This window comes from Gossypium arboreum, chromosome 8 (assembly GCF_025698485.1).
Source record: "Gossypium arboreum isolate Shixiya-1 chromosome 8, ASM2569848v2, whole genome shotgun sequence".
Lineage (NCBI taxonomy): Eukaryota > Viridiplantae > Streptophyta > Magnoliopsida > Malvales > Malvaceae > Gossypium > Gossypium arboreum.
The window spans coordinates 55473503-55486511 of NC_069077.1; the positions used below are offsets into that span (position 1 = coordinate 55473503).

The following is a 13009-nucleotide window of genomic DNA, read 5'->3' on the forward strand; positions in this document are numbered from 1 at the left end:
AAGCAAGAGGCCAAGGAATAGCCACTGACCAGAAAAGTCTATATTTCCCATATAGGAAACAATAAGCTAAATGTGCAGTCTAAAATGGCATATAGCTCCGGAATTTGATAGTTTGACCAGCAATGCTTGCCGTCCAGACAGGGGATCATAATAGAGGTCCACACTGGGGATTTAGTGACATCCAACTCTAATATCACTAGCAGCACTGGGGAATGCTTATACAAGATTATGACAATTTGAGATGCCAACAAACATCAAAGCATACAAAAGCACGTATACGTTAATTTTCAATTTTTTTTTATGTAAAGCAGCTCATGGAAAAACAACAACAACTTAAAAGGTTTTCCTTTGATTATATTTCTCTACAATTCAAAGAAGATGCTATTAATTGTTTTGAGTTCATTGAGCTCCTCCCCGCTAGCAATTCCAGGATCAATATAGCACAACTGAAAAATAAATGAAGAAGAATATAAGCTAATAAATGAAAAGATAGTCATTTATTAAGTCAAATCATTTAACCAATTGTGTTGTGTTATAACCTGGTATTGTGGCTTCTTCAAGGTGTGGACTCCTCTTTTTATAAGCTTCTGCCATCCCACAGTTGTTTTAAGGGACCTTTCCAAAGCAACTGTTCCCTGCACTTGTATAAAAGATTATGGAAGATATGTAACATTAGCTGCATCACAATCACCTACACGAATATGCATGCAGCAGCACACACACACACACACACACACACACACACACGCACATATACATAAAAGAACTACGTTCTGGCAATATAAGGGAAAAAAATGGTTAGTGACACCCTTGCAAGTTCCAATTTTATCAATCACAGGTAAAAGAACTATTTCTGATAACATTTTCCCAAATTTCAACTCCCATATTACAGAATAAATCTGATCAGCATGTGGATCATGCTTGAAGTCTACAGCTACAGGGGAAAAAGCCCAAGTCTTAACAAGGTGGTCATGTTTTGGCCTGAGTTTGTGAAACGAATAGTTATTTTCTGATAATCATACCATACAACTTCTGTCAATCAAAATATTTTAATCAGACAGAAAAATGGCAAACTTTATCTCTGGAACTCTGAATGTGCATACAAACCAGACTATTAAAAAACATACACGAGCAAATAATTGAAGATAGACAGAGTGAGAACAATTATCATCAAAACTTCTGTGAAGTAACAATATCATGATGCATAAGCACTAAATCAGTAAAATATTCAGTAATGGTGTCATTTATCAAGGTCTACAAGCTTTTAAGCACATCAAGTGACCACAAAAGGAATTACATGAGTAGTACTCACATCAGAAGGGTCCAAAATCAAGAGATTGAACTGATTTGTCCCATTCTTTTGATGTTTAACCTGAATCCCAATGATTGTTCTTGAATGTCCATCGTGTTGGAAGTATAAAGGCCTACCCATAAAAGCTAAGGTAAAGACAGAATCATTGAATGTAATAAGAAACATACCTTTCTGTATCATAATAAAATTATGACAAAATATGGATAGAAACACAATAAGATGCCTTTGATGCACACCTCAGAATAAAAAGGAAGGTCAAATAAATAAATATAGGTATAGCCAGCAATGTTGATGGTTACTTACGCTCTATCACTCACTACAACTTGACTGGAGCCAGAAATGGTTAACCCTTTATCTGAAAAGTAATTCCACACCCAATCAATCAGAACCTGAGGTCCTTCACTTTTCCCTTTAGAATTATCACTCTTCCCATTATGCAAAGAGTGACAAAAATGCCTTCCCTTATTCAAACCCTGCTGGCGATGAACATATTTATCCATAGGTCCAGAAACTCGAACTGCATTCCTTTGCTTAACTGGTTGTCCAAGAGTAGAACCAGGAACAGAAAGATAGAGCAGTTCAGATTCCTTAGGACCAAAATCAACCACCCTAGCACGAAGACCAAATGAACGAAAAAGAGAAGCACATTCAGTAGTCCCAATCCTGTGATTGGTACCATATATTTTGCAGTTAAAATGTTGGGCACCAGGTGGATCAAATCCACTTTCCCAAGCAATCTCAAGCCAACGCTGGAGGAAAGCGATATCAGGAACAAAACCTGACTCACCAAACAGGACTTTTCTAGCTTCCTTCCTGTGAGCAAGCAAATGAGAGCTTAGCATTTGAATGTTACGCCATCCACAACCCCAACCAACATCGACGGACGGAAGACTTTGGAAGTGATCCACGTAGCCAGACAATATGGTTACAGATGAGTTGTGTCGAGCTTCTAGTTCTAGACAATTTCTCAGCAAGGAAATCAAACCATCCTTGACGTGGTAAAAATTGCTCCTTGTTTGTAAACCAATCAAAGAAGAAATGCTAACAACGTCAGTGGAGCCTGAAGAAGAGGCAATTTGAATTTGATTACCCAATTCCATGTCATTAGCTTCCTTATCCTCATCCTCGAAGTGACTGTTGGCGTGCCTGTATCAAATGATTACTACCATTACTTTGATCCAAAATCACAAATAGAACTAGAAAAAAAGTCGAAAAAAGAGCACACCATTGGAGTTCTGAGGAGGGAACGCTAAGGTGACAAAAGGGACAAACGGAAGATTCCATAGACCAGACCTCACTACGACTTCAATGATGAAGAGTTTCAAAGGTTTGTCTTTTTTGTAACTTATTTCTTTCTAAAGTTTCGTTGAAAATCTGAATCTTCCGGTCATCGAAAGTTTTCTGATGAATAATAGCAATAAAATAAGAAACGAATAAACTGGGTACCGGACGCTATGATGAAAGAAAGATGCGGTTATGGGAATTGAAAGAAAGATGCGGTTATGGGAATCGAGACGCTAACCTCAAAAGGCAGAATGAGAAGTGGAGGCAGAGGTGAGAGGTGATCAGAATGACACCGACGATTTGCCTCCTACGTTGCGCGTTTTGTATTGTTTGATTTGAGTTGGGGAAGGATGTGGAAACACGGAAAATTCAAAATTTGAATGAGAGCTGGGAAAGAGATTTGGATTAATTTCTTATTTAGTCCCTAAAATATACTATCCTTTTCAATTTAGTCCTTAAAGTTTTTCTTGACGTTTTTTTAGTGCCTAAGTTTTTCAGCGGTTCACTGATTCAGTCGTTTGGGTGATCAGTAGAAAGAAATATTAAAATATTATAGAAATTATAAAAATGGTCCTCCATCCATTTTGCCTTTAAATTCTACCTCCTAGTTTCCATGATAGGAACAGTTCCATTTGATGAGGTCTTCGCTGAACCAGCAATGGGTGGGACTGTAATTTGGCATTTGAATCAAATATTATTTTTTGGTTGGGATGAAACATAATCTAGTTTTTTTTTATAATATGAGTTAATTGTATTATTTAATAGTTAAAGCATAATAATGAACAAATTAAATTTTAAAAATTCGTCAGAGAAAATATAAATAAATATTTGAAATCCATGTGAAGCTAAATAATGTTGGAATTTTAGTTAAATAAGAAACTCAAGTTATATATTACATTCACCACTTTAAATAATTGTGTTTTTGGGATGGGAGACCACATAATTTGAATTCTGTCAAAATGAATATTCGACAAAAATTTGAATTATCGCTCTATACAAGTCAAGTTTAAATAATCATGTTTTTAAATTCTTTAGAATATAAATATATTATCTTATCAGTTAATTTAAATTATAATTATAAATTAAAATTTTAATTATGGAATCTTTTATATTTTTATATTTCGTTAAAAACTATTCGAGATAAATATTAGTTGTCCAAATATCATCACTTAAAGTTGTCCATGAGTCAATCTGTTAAACTGTACATATTAATTTTAATCTTAAACCTTATAATATATATCAATTTAATTAATAATATAAATTTATACAATTTATAAGATAAAAGGTATAATGTTTTGAAATAAAATAGATGTAGAATAATTATGTTACAAAAATTTAAATCTCATTTTATTAAACATAAACTAAATAATTTTTTAAGGATAAAACATAATTCTTTATAAGTTAGCAACATCATTCATAATGGCTTGGTGAATATGAGAGAGATAGTCATCTATCTAATATAAATCAACAAGTACATTGAAACTAAGGGTGCTAAAAAATACTTGACTCGTTGATCCGATAAAAAATTAAATAGGTATTTTTTTTTTTAAACAAAATTTCCAGGCCAAGTAATTATTTACATTTGATTCCTAATTTTTTACCCTAATTACTAACAGTATGATTGGTTGACTGTAATACTAAACTATTATAGTTGAATTCAGTGGCCCATTCCTATTCCATTGTTTGGTTAGCTGTAATGGGCTATTACAGCCCTATTCTATACAGCCTTATTCAAGGCAAAACTGTCGTTTACCATTCCGCACTCTACCCATGGAATACCTGTGTGTGAGTTTCAACTTTACCCTTCTCCCTCTTTTTCATTCTCATGTATGAAGCATCTTCTTTTTTTCATTCTTTTTTCCATTTCCTTACAACCTTCTCTCTCTCTTTCATTCTCTCGTCTGAAGCATCTTCTGTTTTTCAATTCTTCTTCCCATTTCCTTCCAACCTTCTCCCTCTTTTTCATGCTTCTATCCTGACCAACCCTTTGACAAACCCTATAAGTTTTGTCCATCTTCTCCGTCATTTAAAATCTCGTTCCCCATTGACACCTCTGCTTTTCGCATCATCAGCCATGGTAAGCAAAACCCTTAGATTATTTAAAATAATATTTTTTTTCTACATTTTTAGATTTTCTTTTATATATACAAAACTATTTGAGGATACTTTATACATTCATCTTGATTCATTTTAATTTACTTGGGCAATTTTTGTTTGGCTGTCAAGAAAACGAGTGTGAGATCAGGGAGAAGGATGGCATTAATTTTTTTTTTATGTTTGTTTTTGCTTATTATGATCAGTTTAATTGAGCAAAACACTTGATTTCGAGATCAATAGCTTAAACATTGAAGAAAATTCAAATGGAATGTAAACTAATAAACTATTAATAGATGCTTAGAGCAATGCTTTTTTCTTTTCACATCTAAGATTATGTGTAAATCTTAGTGTTATTTAGTATGGTAACCTAGGCTAAATTACAATTTTATCATTTTTATGAGAGCTAAAATGCAATATTATTATTTTTAGATTTTCCTTGATATATACATGAAACTATTTGAAGAAGCTTTAGACTTTTATTTCGATGCATTTGAATTTACTTGGAAAAGTCCTGTTTGGTTGCCGAGAAAACGAGGATGTATCGGAGAGAAAAGTGTTTTTTTTATGTCATTTTGTAAGCTTATTATGATCAGTTTAATCGAACAAAACACTTGATTTTGAGATCAATAGCTTAAACACTGAAGAAAATTAAGATTGTGTGTAAATCTTAGTCTTATTTTGTATAGTAACAAGGGCAAAGCCAGGAAAATTTTTTGGGTTGAGATTAGAGTATATATTTTTATGAGAATTAAAATGCAATTCTACCATTATATTATCTTATATCTTTATAGTTTTTAGGACTAAATCAGTATTTTATCTTAATGCCTGAATGTTTACTATCCCACTTGTTCAATTCTCGCATGCAAATCATCTCCGTCAACCCCATTCCCACCGATCGACTGACCATCTGTGACCACTTGACACCTGCCGTCTGACCGCTCCCACCATCACCGCTCATTTCTGTCTCAAAGCTCAAGTAAGCACTACTATTCAATATTTCAGTCTACCCGTCTCTCTCTTTGTCTCTTCCCAAACTTCTCTATTTTGTTCTGTTTTCGTTTTTTTTTTCTTTGGTATACTAGTCAGTCGGTTTGAGATTTTGTTTTCTATTTCACTATGGTGTTTTGCAAATCTTTTGGGTGATAGAAAATTAGAAATTATGGATATTTTATAACAACCGTAAATCCTAGAGCTTGATATTTACTATTATTATGTTTAAAGATTCTAAATTATTGCTTGATTGTTTCCATTTTATACCTCATGTTGTGACCCTATAGGAATGAGGAGATGAATGATTTGCTATTAACTTTGTCTAGTATTAGACAATCAGACTTTCATCGATTGTATTCTGCAGACTGTTTAATCATATAAGACAACTTTAAACTACTTTTTTCTGAATGCACTTTGTTCTTGCCTATGCCCTATGGATAGTTTCTGTTCATAAATCATGTTCCTTTTTTCTGATGTCATTTGTTGACTGTAATTTAAATTGTTCTGACAATACTGTCTCTGATGAAAAACTCATTTCTTAATTAATTGTTTTTACTGTAATTATCATCTTAAATGTTCTCTTGGTTCTTATTTAGTCCACTTTTTCCACCAACTCTGCAAGAATAAGTAATTGAGTTATGGTAGTTGAATTATCTAATTTTCAGCTTATTTTTCCAAATTGGTTTATGATAAAAGTTCAAATTTTCAGCCAAGAGTATTTGTTGTCATGGTTTTCGTTGCTTTCACCTTTCATTGTATATGTTGGCATGCTGACTTTTTCTTTATGTTCACTTTTTGCATGTGTTTAACCAATGATGGTAGGGTTAATTTTCTTCTATATAAGGAAGAAGGCATGTAAATATAAATAAACTAAACCAAAGCTCATGTGTACTTTGTTTGTTCTACAAATCATAATTAACAAAATTATAGTTTTCAGAATATGTCGATGATTGGGGAAAATGATGATGACTTAAAGAAGATATCTTCTTCAACTGATGCGTCTAAGGAACCTTAAAGGCTAAAATGGTGATGGAGACTCCAACAAGTGCAAAAAACAAAAGGAAAGGGGAGAAGGCCATTGAAATTACAACAGATGGAGTTAAAAAGGAAAAACCTTCTACTGTTTGGGATAATTTTAAAAAAATTGATGGTGATAAAAATCATGATGAATGTATTTATTTCATCTAACAATGGAACTAATGTAATGAGGTGTCACAGTAGTCGGTGTAAGAAAGCCCCTTTTAACCTAGATAAAAAACAATCTTAGATTTTGAGTCTAAGACAAAGTGCAACGCTGATGGGACCATAGAAACTGTTAGTGTTCTTAGATTATGGCGTTTTGATCAAGATGAGATTAGACAAGCACTTGCTAAAATGGTGATTATTGATGAGTTGACATTTAGGACTAGTTCTTCGTTGCTTTTGAAAAGTGCTGTGAAAAAGTGCTTTTGAAAAATGTTGTGGAAAAGTACTTTCTCAAGTACTTTTGAGAAATGCTTTGAAAAAATTTAAGTGTTTGATATTGATGTCAAAAAGTGCTTTTGAAAAGTAAAATATCTATTTTAGACATGATATTATAAAGTAACAAATATGTATTTAAATAATGTTCAAATTAGTTAATATTATGATATTTTGTAAAAATATAAAAAATAATTTATTATAACTTATTGTTAATATTTTAATATATAATATTAATTTTAAATATTTCTAAGTAATTAATATTAATTATTTATTAAATTTAATTAGAATATATAAACTATATTTAAATATTTAAATATAATAATTAAATATTTGTAATTAGATATTGATACAATTGTATTATTTTAAAAATATTTTTATTTTTAATTAATGCTTTTAACACATTTGTAAAACTCATATTAAATAACCAAGAAAGAGAATACAAAATAATAGCATCAAACACATTTTAAGTCAAAAAGTAAGGTTAAAAAGATAAAATAATAGCCAAAAGTGCTTTTTGGCTGAAAAAGTTAAAATTTACTGCTTTTTCACCTTTAAAAAAGTTCATTCCAAAAGTTAAAAAAGTTGCCCCAATGATATGTGTTCTTCATTACTTTTAAGAGAAAAGTACTTTTTTTAGAAAAAGTTCATCCCAAAAGCAAAGGAGAACACACCCTTAGTTTCATTGAACGTGAAGGTTTTCGTTACTTTTGCAAGATTGCCATTCTTGATTTTGTTCCTCCCTCACGTGCTACTATTACAAGAGATTGTTATGCTCTTTTTATTGAAAAAAAGGAAGATATTAAAGAACTTTTTCAATAATTTATCTTCTAGGGTAGGTCTTACCACTGATACATGGACATCTGGTCAAAATTTGTCATATATGTGTTTTATTGCCCATTTCATAGATGATGCTTAGAAATTACATAAAATGATCATTAACTTTTACCCAATTGTTGGTCATTCTGGGGAGCTTATTGGTAGGGCTGTTGAAAAGTGTCTACTAGAATGGGGTCTTAAGAAGATCTTGACTATAACGGTTGATAATGCTAGTTCTAATGATCTAGTGATCAAGTATTTGAAGCAAATTGTTAACTTATGGGATGGAAGTGTGTTTAATGTTGAATTCTTGCATATGAGATGTGCTGCACATATTCTGAATTTGGTTGTTAAAGATGGGCTGAAAGATGTTGATGTTTCTATTATGAGAGTTCGTGTTGCTATGAAATTTGTGAGGCCTTCCCCTGCAAGGCTTCAAAAGTTTAAATATTATGTTGAAGAGGAGAATATAAAATGTAAAGGTCTTGTTTGCTTGGACATTGAAACAAGGTGGAATTCTACCTACTCCATGCTTAAAAGTGCTTTGGTGTTTAGGAAGGCATTCAAAAATATGAAAACTAAGTACCTTCCTTACACAAAAGAGCTTAGACAAGTTGGTAGTGCTTCTGAGGATTGGGACAAAGTTACTTGTTTCTTGCCTTTTCTTGAAATCTTTTATGAAACTACATTGAGATTTTCTATATCAAGGTATGTGACTAATAATACCTTTGTGGAAGAAATATATGATATCGGGTATACAATTAATTGTTATGTTGATAACTTGAATGACGGGCTTAAAAGTATGGCACGCCAAATGAAGTTGAAATTTGTTAAGTATTGAGCAAATGTTAAGAATGTGAATGTGTTGATGTCTATTGCTTTGGTTCTTGATCCTAGGCATAAGTTAAGATATGTTAAGTGGATTGTTCACCGTTCGTATAATCCTAACAACTTTTATGTCTTGTGCCAACGAATTAAAAAAACTTTTGCCATCATTGTTTGACTTTTATGCTTCTTCACATTTTCCATCAACACAAATGGGATCATGCTCTTTAGATCCAATTTCTAGTGGCCATGATGGTAAGGGAGAAATAAGGAGGTTAAAAGGAAAAAATTTGAGGAAGGACTATGTGATTGAGATAGAATTAATTGATACTTCAGAAACAACAACTGAGGTAGACAGATATTTGGGGGGATAAATGTGTTCGTGATAATGATGATAGTTTTGATATCTTGGTTTGGTGGTTTGCACAAACAAACAATTATCCTATTCTTATGACAATGGCATGAGATATACTTGCAATTCCAGTTTCTACCATTGCTTCGGAGTCCGCTTTTAGCACGAGAGGACGTGTTCTTGATTCCTTCCGCACTTATTTGACTCCTAGGTTGGTGAAAGCTCTTATTTGTACTCAAGATTGGATTTTTGCTTCTCATGACCCCATTATGATAGAGGAGACCTTGCTAGCATTGGAGAATATGGAAGAAGGTTAGTTTTCGATTTCAAATTTATTATTTTTATTTTGTAATATTTATTTAGATAGTTTAGATATTTAAATCTTTATATTTCTAAACATATATTGTTGTTGTATATTTGAAATGTTTTTTTTTTTTGTGTGTGTGTAAGGATTCAAGACTTTGGAGTAGCCAACTATTATCATTGATGAGACAAACGAAGTTTCGGACATCACACCATGCCATGATGATTGATGAGTACACGACTATATGTTTTATCTTTAGTTGTATTTTTTTGAAGTTTTATCTTTGGATTATGTAATTTGGATATCTAAACTTTATATTTGGATTATGCTATTATCTACTTTGGATTTTTAAGTTTGTCATTTTGAATTACTATAAATTGTATGATTTGTAAAAAAAATTGCACAAATTTAATCTGGGTACCCTGTGACCCGAAAATATGGGTATCTAATTATTACGGGTGCCTGATATTCAAGGGTTGGGTCACGGGCCAACATTTTTAATACCCGAAAATCTAGGTACCCGGTTATGAATACCCCTAATTGAAACTATGTTTAACAAGATCATAAGCTCATTGATCTACCACAAATTGTAGTGGCAATTTAAGTGCTTTTTGGCACTTAATGAGTTTGTCTTTAATTAGTTTCGTGTTTAATTATTACATTTTCAGTTTTCTTAGCTTAGATTCAAATTATTGCAAAATAAACATTTTTACGCAATATTTCGAGCTAGTTGACCTATTGGGCCAATACCAACCTTAAGGTAGTTCTAACGACTTAATTGAGTGTGCAGGACACCTATTTTCAGGAACAACAATCGAGTCGCAACACAACTAAACCAACATAAGAATTTATATTCGAAGTTGTGTCGCGACACGCTTTAGGTTGTGTTGTGACACAAGTCTGACGGAGGGTAAAAATTAATTAAGGGTGTTTATGTCCGCGCCATCTATATTTAGTGTGATTAAGGCTTGTATTTGACCTAAAATGGGCTATTAGCTTTGCCTATAAATAGTTAATCATAGGTCAAGCTTGGGGAGTTTTTTCTAAGCCGTTTTAGGGTTTTAGTTTAGTAGTTTAGGATTTTAACTTAGTTTTGTTTTATTTTAAAAATAGTTCTATTTTTTTATTCGGTTTGTGTTTAAGTCTTCATTATTTAGTATTTTCATAATTTTATTTTACGTTCCTCTTGCAAATGATGATATCTCGACAACTGGTCAAGGATTTTACAGATCCGAGCACATCTAGTTTAATAAACAGATCAATTTTTATCCTTCCTCGTTTTAATTTAATTTGTATGTTATGCATGATTAATTTAATTCTAATGAAGATGGTAATTGAAAGGATGAGTGGCTAAGTCCTTTAGGGAGATTAACAAGTGGATGTGGGAGTGATTAATGAAAGAATGAGGGTTTCTCATACAAGTTAGTTAGTATAAATTTATGTGGGCTTAAACCCTAGGATTGACAACCTTAGGAAGTAATCTAGATTAAACGAGGTTAAGAGATAAGTTTTTCGAGTCAAGGAGATGATGGTGAATGAAAAGTAAAAAGAAAGATTTCTAAACAATTTTTCGATGCCTCCATAGGCTTCTTCCTTCCCCTTTTATAGGAGAATTATTAAATTCTATTTAATTCTTCTTTGAATCCCGCACAGTTTTTTTATAAGGATCATGTCTCATCACATAATGGTTGCTTCCACGTTCTTGATGTATCTTGGTCAGGAAAGTGAGGTTGAGAGATAAGTGATTATTGGTCGGTTAATTAATTAGTCAAGGCCGAGGGGTAATACTGGTTAGTTAATAACTAATTCACTAATAAAACCTAAATTTTAAATTTAATTACTACCACTGAAGTGAGTTAATCCTTTGCTTTTTATTTGAGATTTTTTTCGTTTGTTAACTTCGCTTTAGTATTTTTTTTTCATTTTATGACTTTAACCTTTAGTTTTAATTAGCGTAATATAAATTTTAGTGACTACTATTTAGACTTGCTATTATAGAAGACTTTTTTAGATTTAATTCAAATTCTCTTGGGTACGATCCTCGTAATATTTACCAGTGTTACATTGTAACCCAAAACTATAGTACAATTTGGCCTGGTCGCTTGTAGATACCACACTTAATTATATATATTTTATTTTCATGATTTTTACTCTAAACATTCGAATGTTTGGAGGCAGTCAAGTTGTTGGCGCCATTGCTAGGGAGGTTTTGACATTAAATTTAAATTTATTTTCTGCAATTAGTAGGATAAATAGAAAAAATTAAAAAATATAGATACGATTTCTTTGTTTTATTTTTACTATTTCTTATTTATAATTAGGTTTAATAATCTTTATTGTTTTCTATCTCTGAATTCAGTTTATGTGTAACACCCTCACCCGTATTCAACGCCGGAATAGGGTTACAGAGCATTATCGAACTTATGACACATATAACTGTACTTTTCTCATACATACGTTCAAATTAGACAATCATCATTCAAATTCAATTACTTTATCCCTTAAATGAGTCTATGGGGCCTTAAACATGCTTTAGAAATGGTTCGGGACTAAACTGATAATTCAGAACAAATTTGGGAAACTTAGAAAATTTTGCTTCAAACAAAGGGACACATGCCCGTGTGGGCGGGCTGTGTGTCTCACACGACCACTAGACACTCTCGTGTTACGGGCCGTGTGAAAACAGGGGGTACATACTGACTTAGGTCATACGGCCGACCACACGCCTGTTTGTCTAGCCTGTGTGCCCTTCGGAGTGGCCACACAAGCCCATGTGCCAGACCGTGTACTAGGCCGTGCCAAACCTGTAGGGTATACTGACTTATGCAACACGGCCAAGTTACACTCCCGTGTGCTAAGCCGTGTGGAGCATACTGACTTGCTTCCAAATACAACACTAGGGGACATACGGTCGTGTACTATGATCGTGTGTAACGCACGGTTGAGTCGCACGCCCGTGTGCTCTGCCCGTGTGGACGAACATAGGCTAGTTACAAGCCACATTTCTCACCCAAAGGAAACACACCTAAACAAGTGCAAATAATAGCATTTCCATACACAATTAAGTAGCCAAATCAATCTCAACTCATCACATTATAAATTATTTCAATACCAATCTGTTCAAAGCTTGTATCACAATCATTTACTTAACAAAGTCACATACTAATCAACAAGATTCATAAACCAAAATTCCCATATATATATCATATACTAAATCAACCTACTTTATTAACCAATTTGGCATTCAAATACTAAACTAAAACTAAGCACATATTAAGATATTACACAACACATACCAAATGGCCATTTGAATAACTTAAACCATCATTAAGCTTACCAAAATAACCATAGCCTATACTTATCAAACTTTACATCATTATCAAGCAAAATCTCATGGCTAAATACATAACAAGCACATACGCATCAATCACCAAAATTACTTATAATCAATAAATAACCACAAAACCTGTACATGCCATATAACCAATCTCACAAAGCTTATAAGTATCAAACTATAGCTAGATAGTGTGATATGATCTCTGATGACTTCCAACCCAAGCGAGCCTCT

The 13009-nt window shown here is 32.7% G+C and overlaps 1 protein-coding gene and 1 long non-coding RNA gene across 4 annotated transcripts; one reads left to right on the forward strand and one right to left on the reverse strand.

Moving 5' to 3' along the window:
- Positions 1–102: 102 nt before the first annotated feature.
- Positions 103–2949, reverse strand: LOC108464875 (uncharacterized). 3 transcript variants are annotated; one of them, XM_017765149.2, is made up of 6 exons: positions 2835–2949; positions 2538–2713; positions 1616–2458; positions 1313–1424; positions 540–635; positions 103–446 (listed from the first exon to the last, which is right to left on the reverse strand). In XM_017765149.2, the coding sequence occupies exons 2-6, from the start codon at positions 2594–2596 to the stop codon at positions 363–365; spliced, it is 1194 nt and encodes a 397-aa protein (XP_017620638.1). In that variant the 5' UTR covers positions 2597–2713; positions 2835–2949; the 3' UTR covers positions 103–362. The 3 variants fall into 3 exon arrangements, with proteins under 3 accessions (XP_017620638.1, XP_017620639.1, XP_017620640.1); XM_017765150.2 differs by having other exon boundaries at positions 540–640; XM_017765151.2 differs by lacking the exon at positions 1313–1424.
- Positions 2950–4325: 1376 nt separating this feature from the next.
- On the forward strand, positions 4326–7218 carry LOC108464873 (uncharacterized). The gene is made up of 2 exons (XR_001868365.2): positions 4326–5669; positions 6621–7218. It is a non-coding gene; the product is annotated as an uncharacterized LOC108464873 (long non-coding RNA).
- Positions 7219–13009: the final 5791 nt, after the last annotated feature.

Coding starts and splice junctions, on each gene's coding strand:
- LOC108464875 (XM_017765149.2), bottom strand. CDS start 2,596: ATGGAATCTTCCGTTTGTCCCTTTTGTCACCTTAGCGTTCCCTCCTCA. Junction 1,425..1,615: donor GTTGTAGTGAGTGATAGAGC/GTAAGTAACCAT, acceptor TTTTATGGGTAG/GCCTTTATACTTCCAACACG. Junction 636..1,312: donor TGATTTTGGACCCTTCTGAT/GTGAGTACTACT, acceptor ATACAAGTGCAG/GGAACAGTTGCTTTGGAAAG.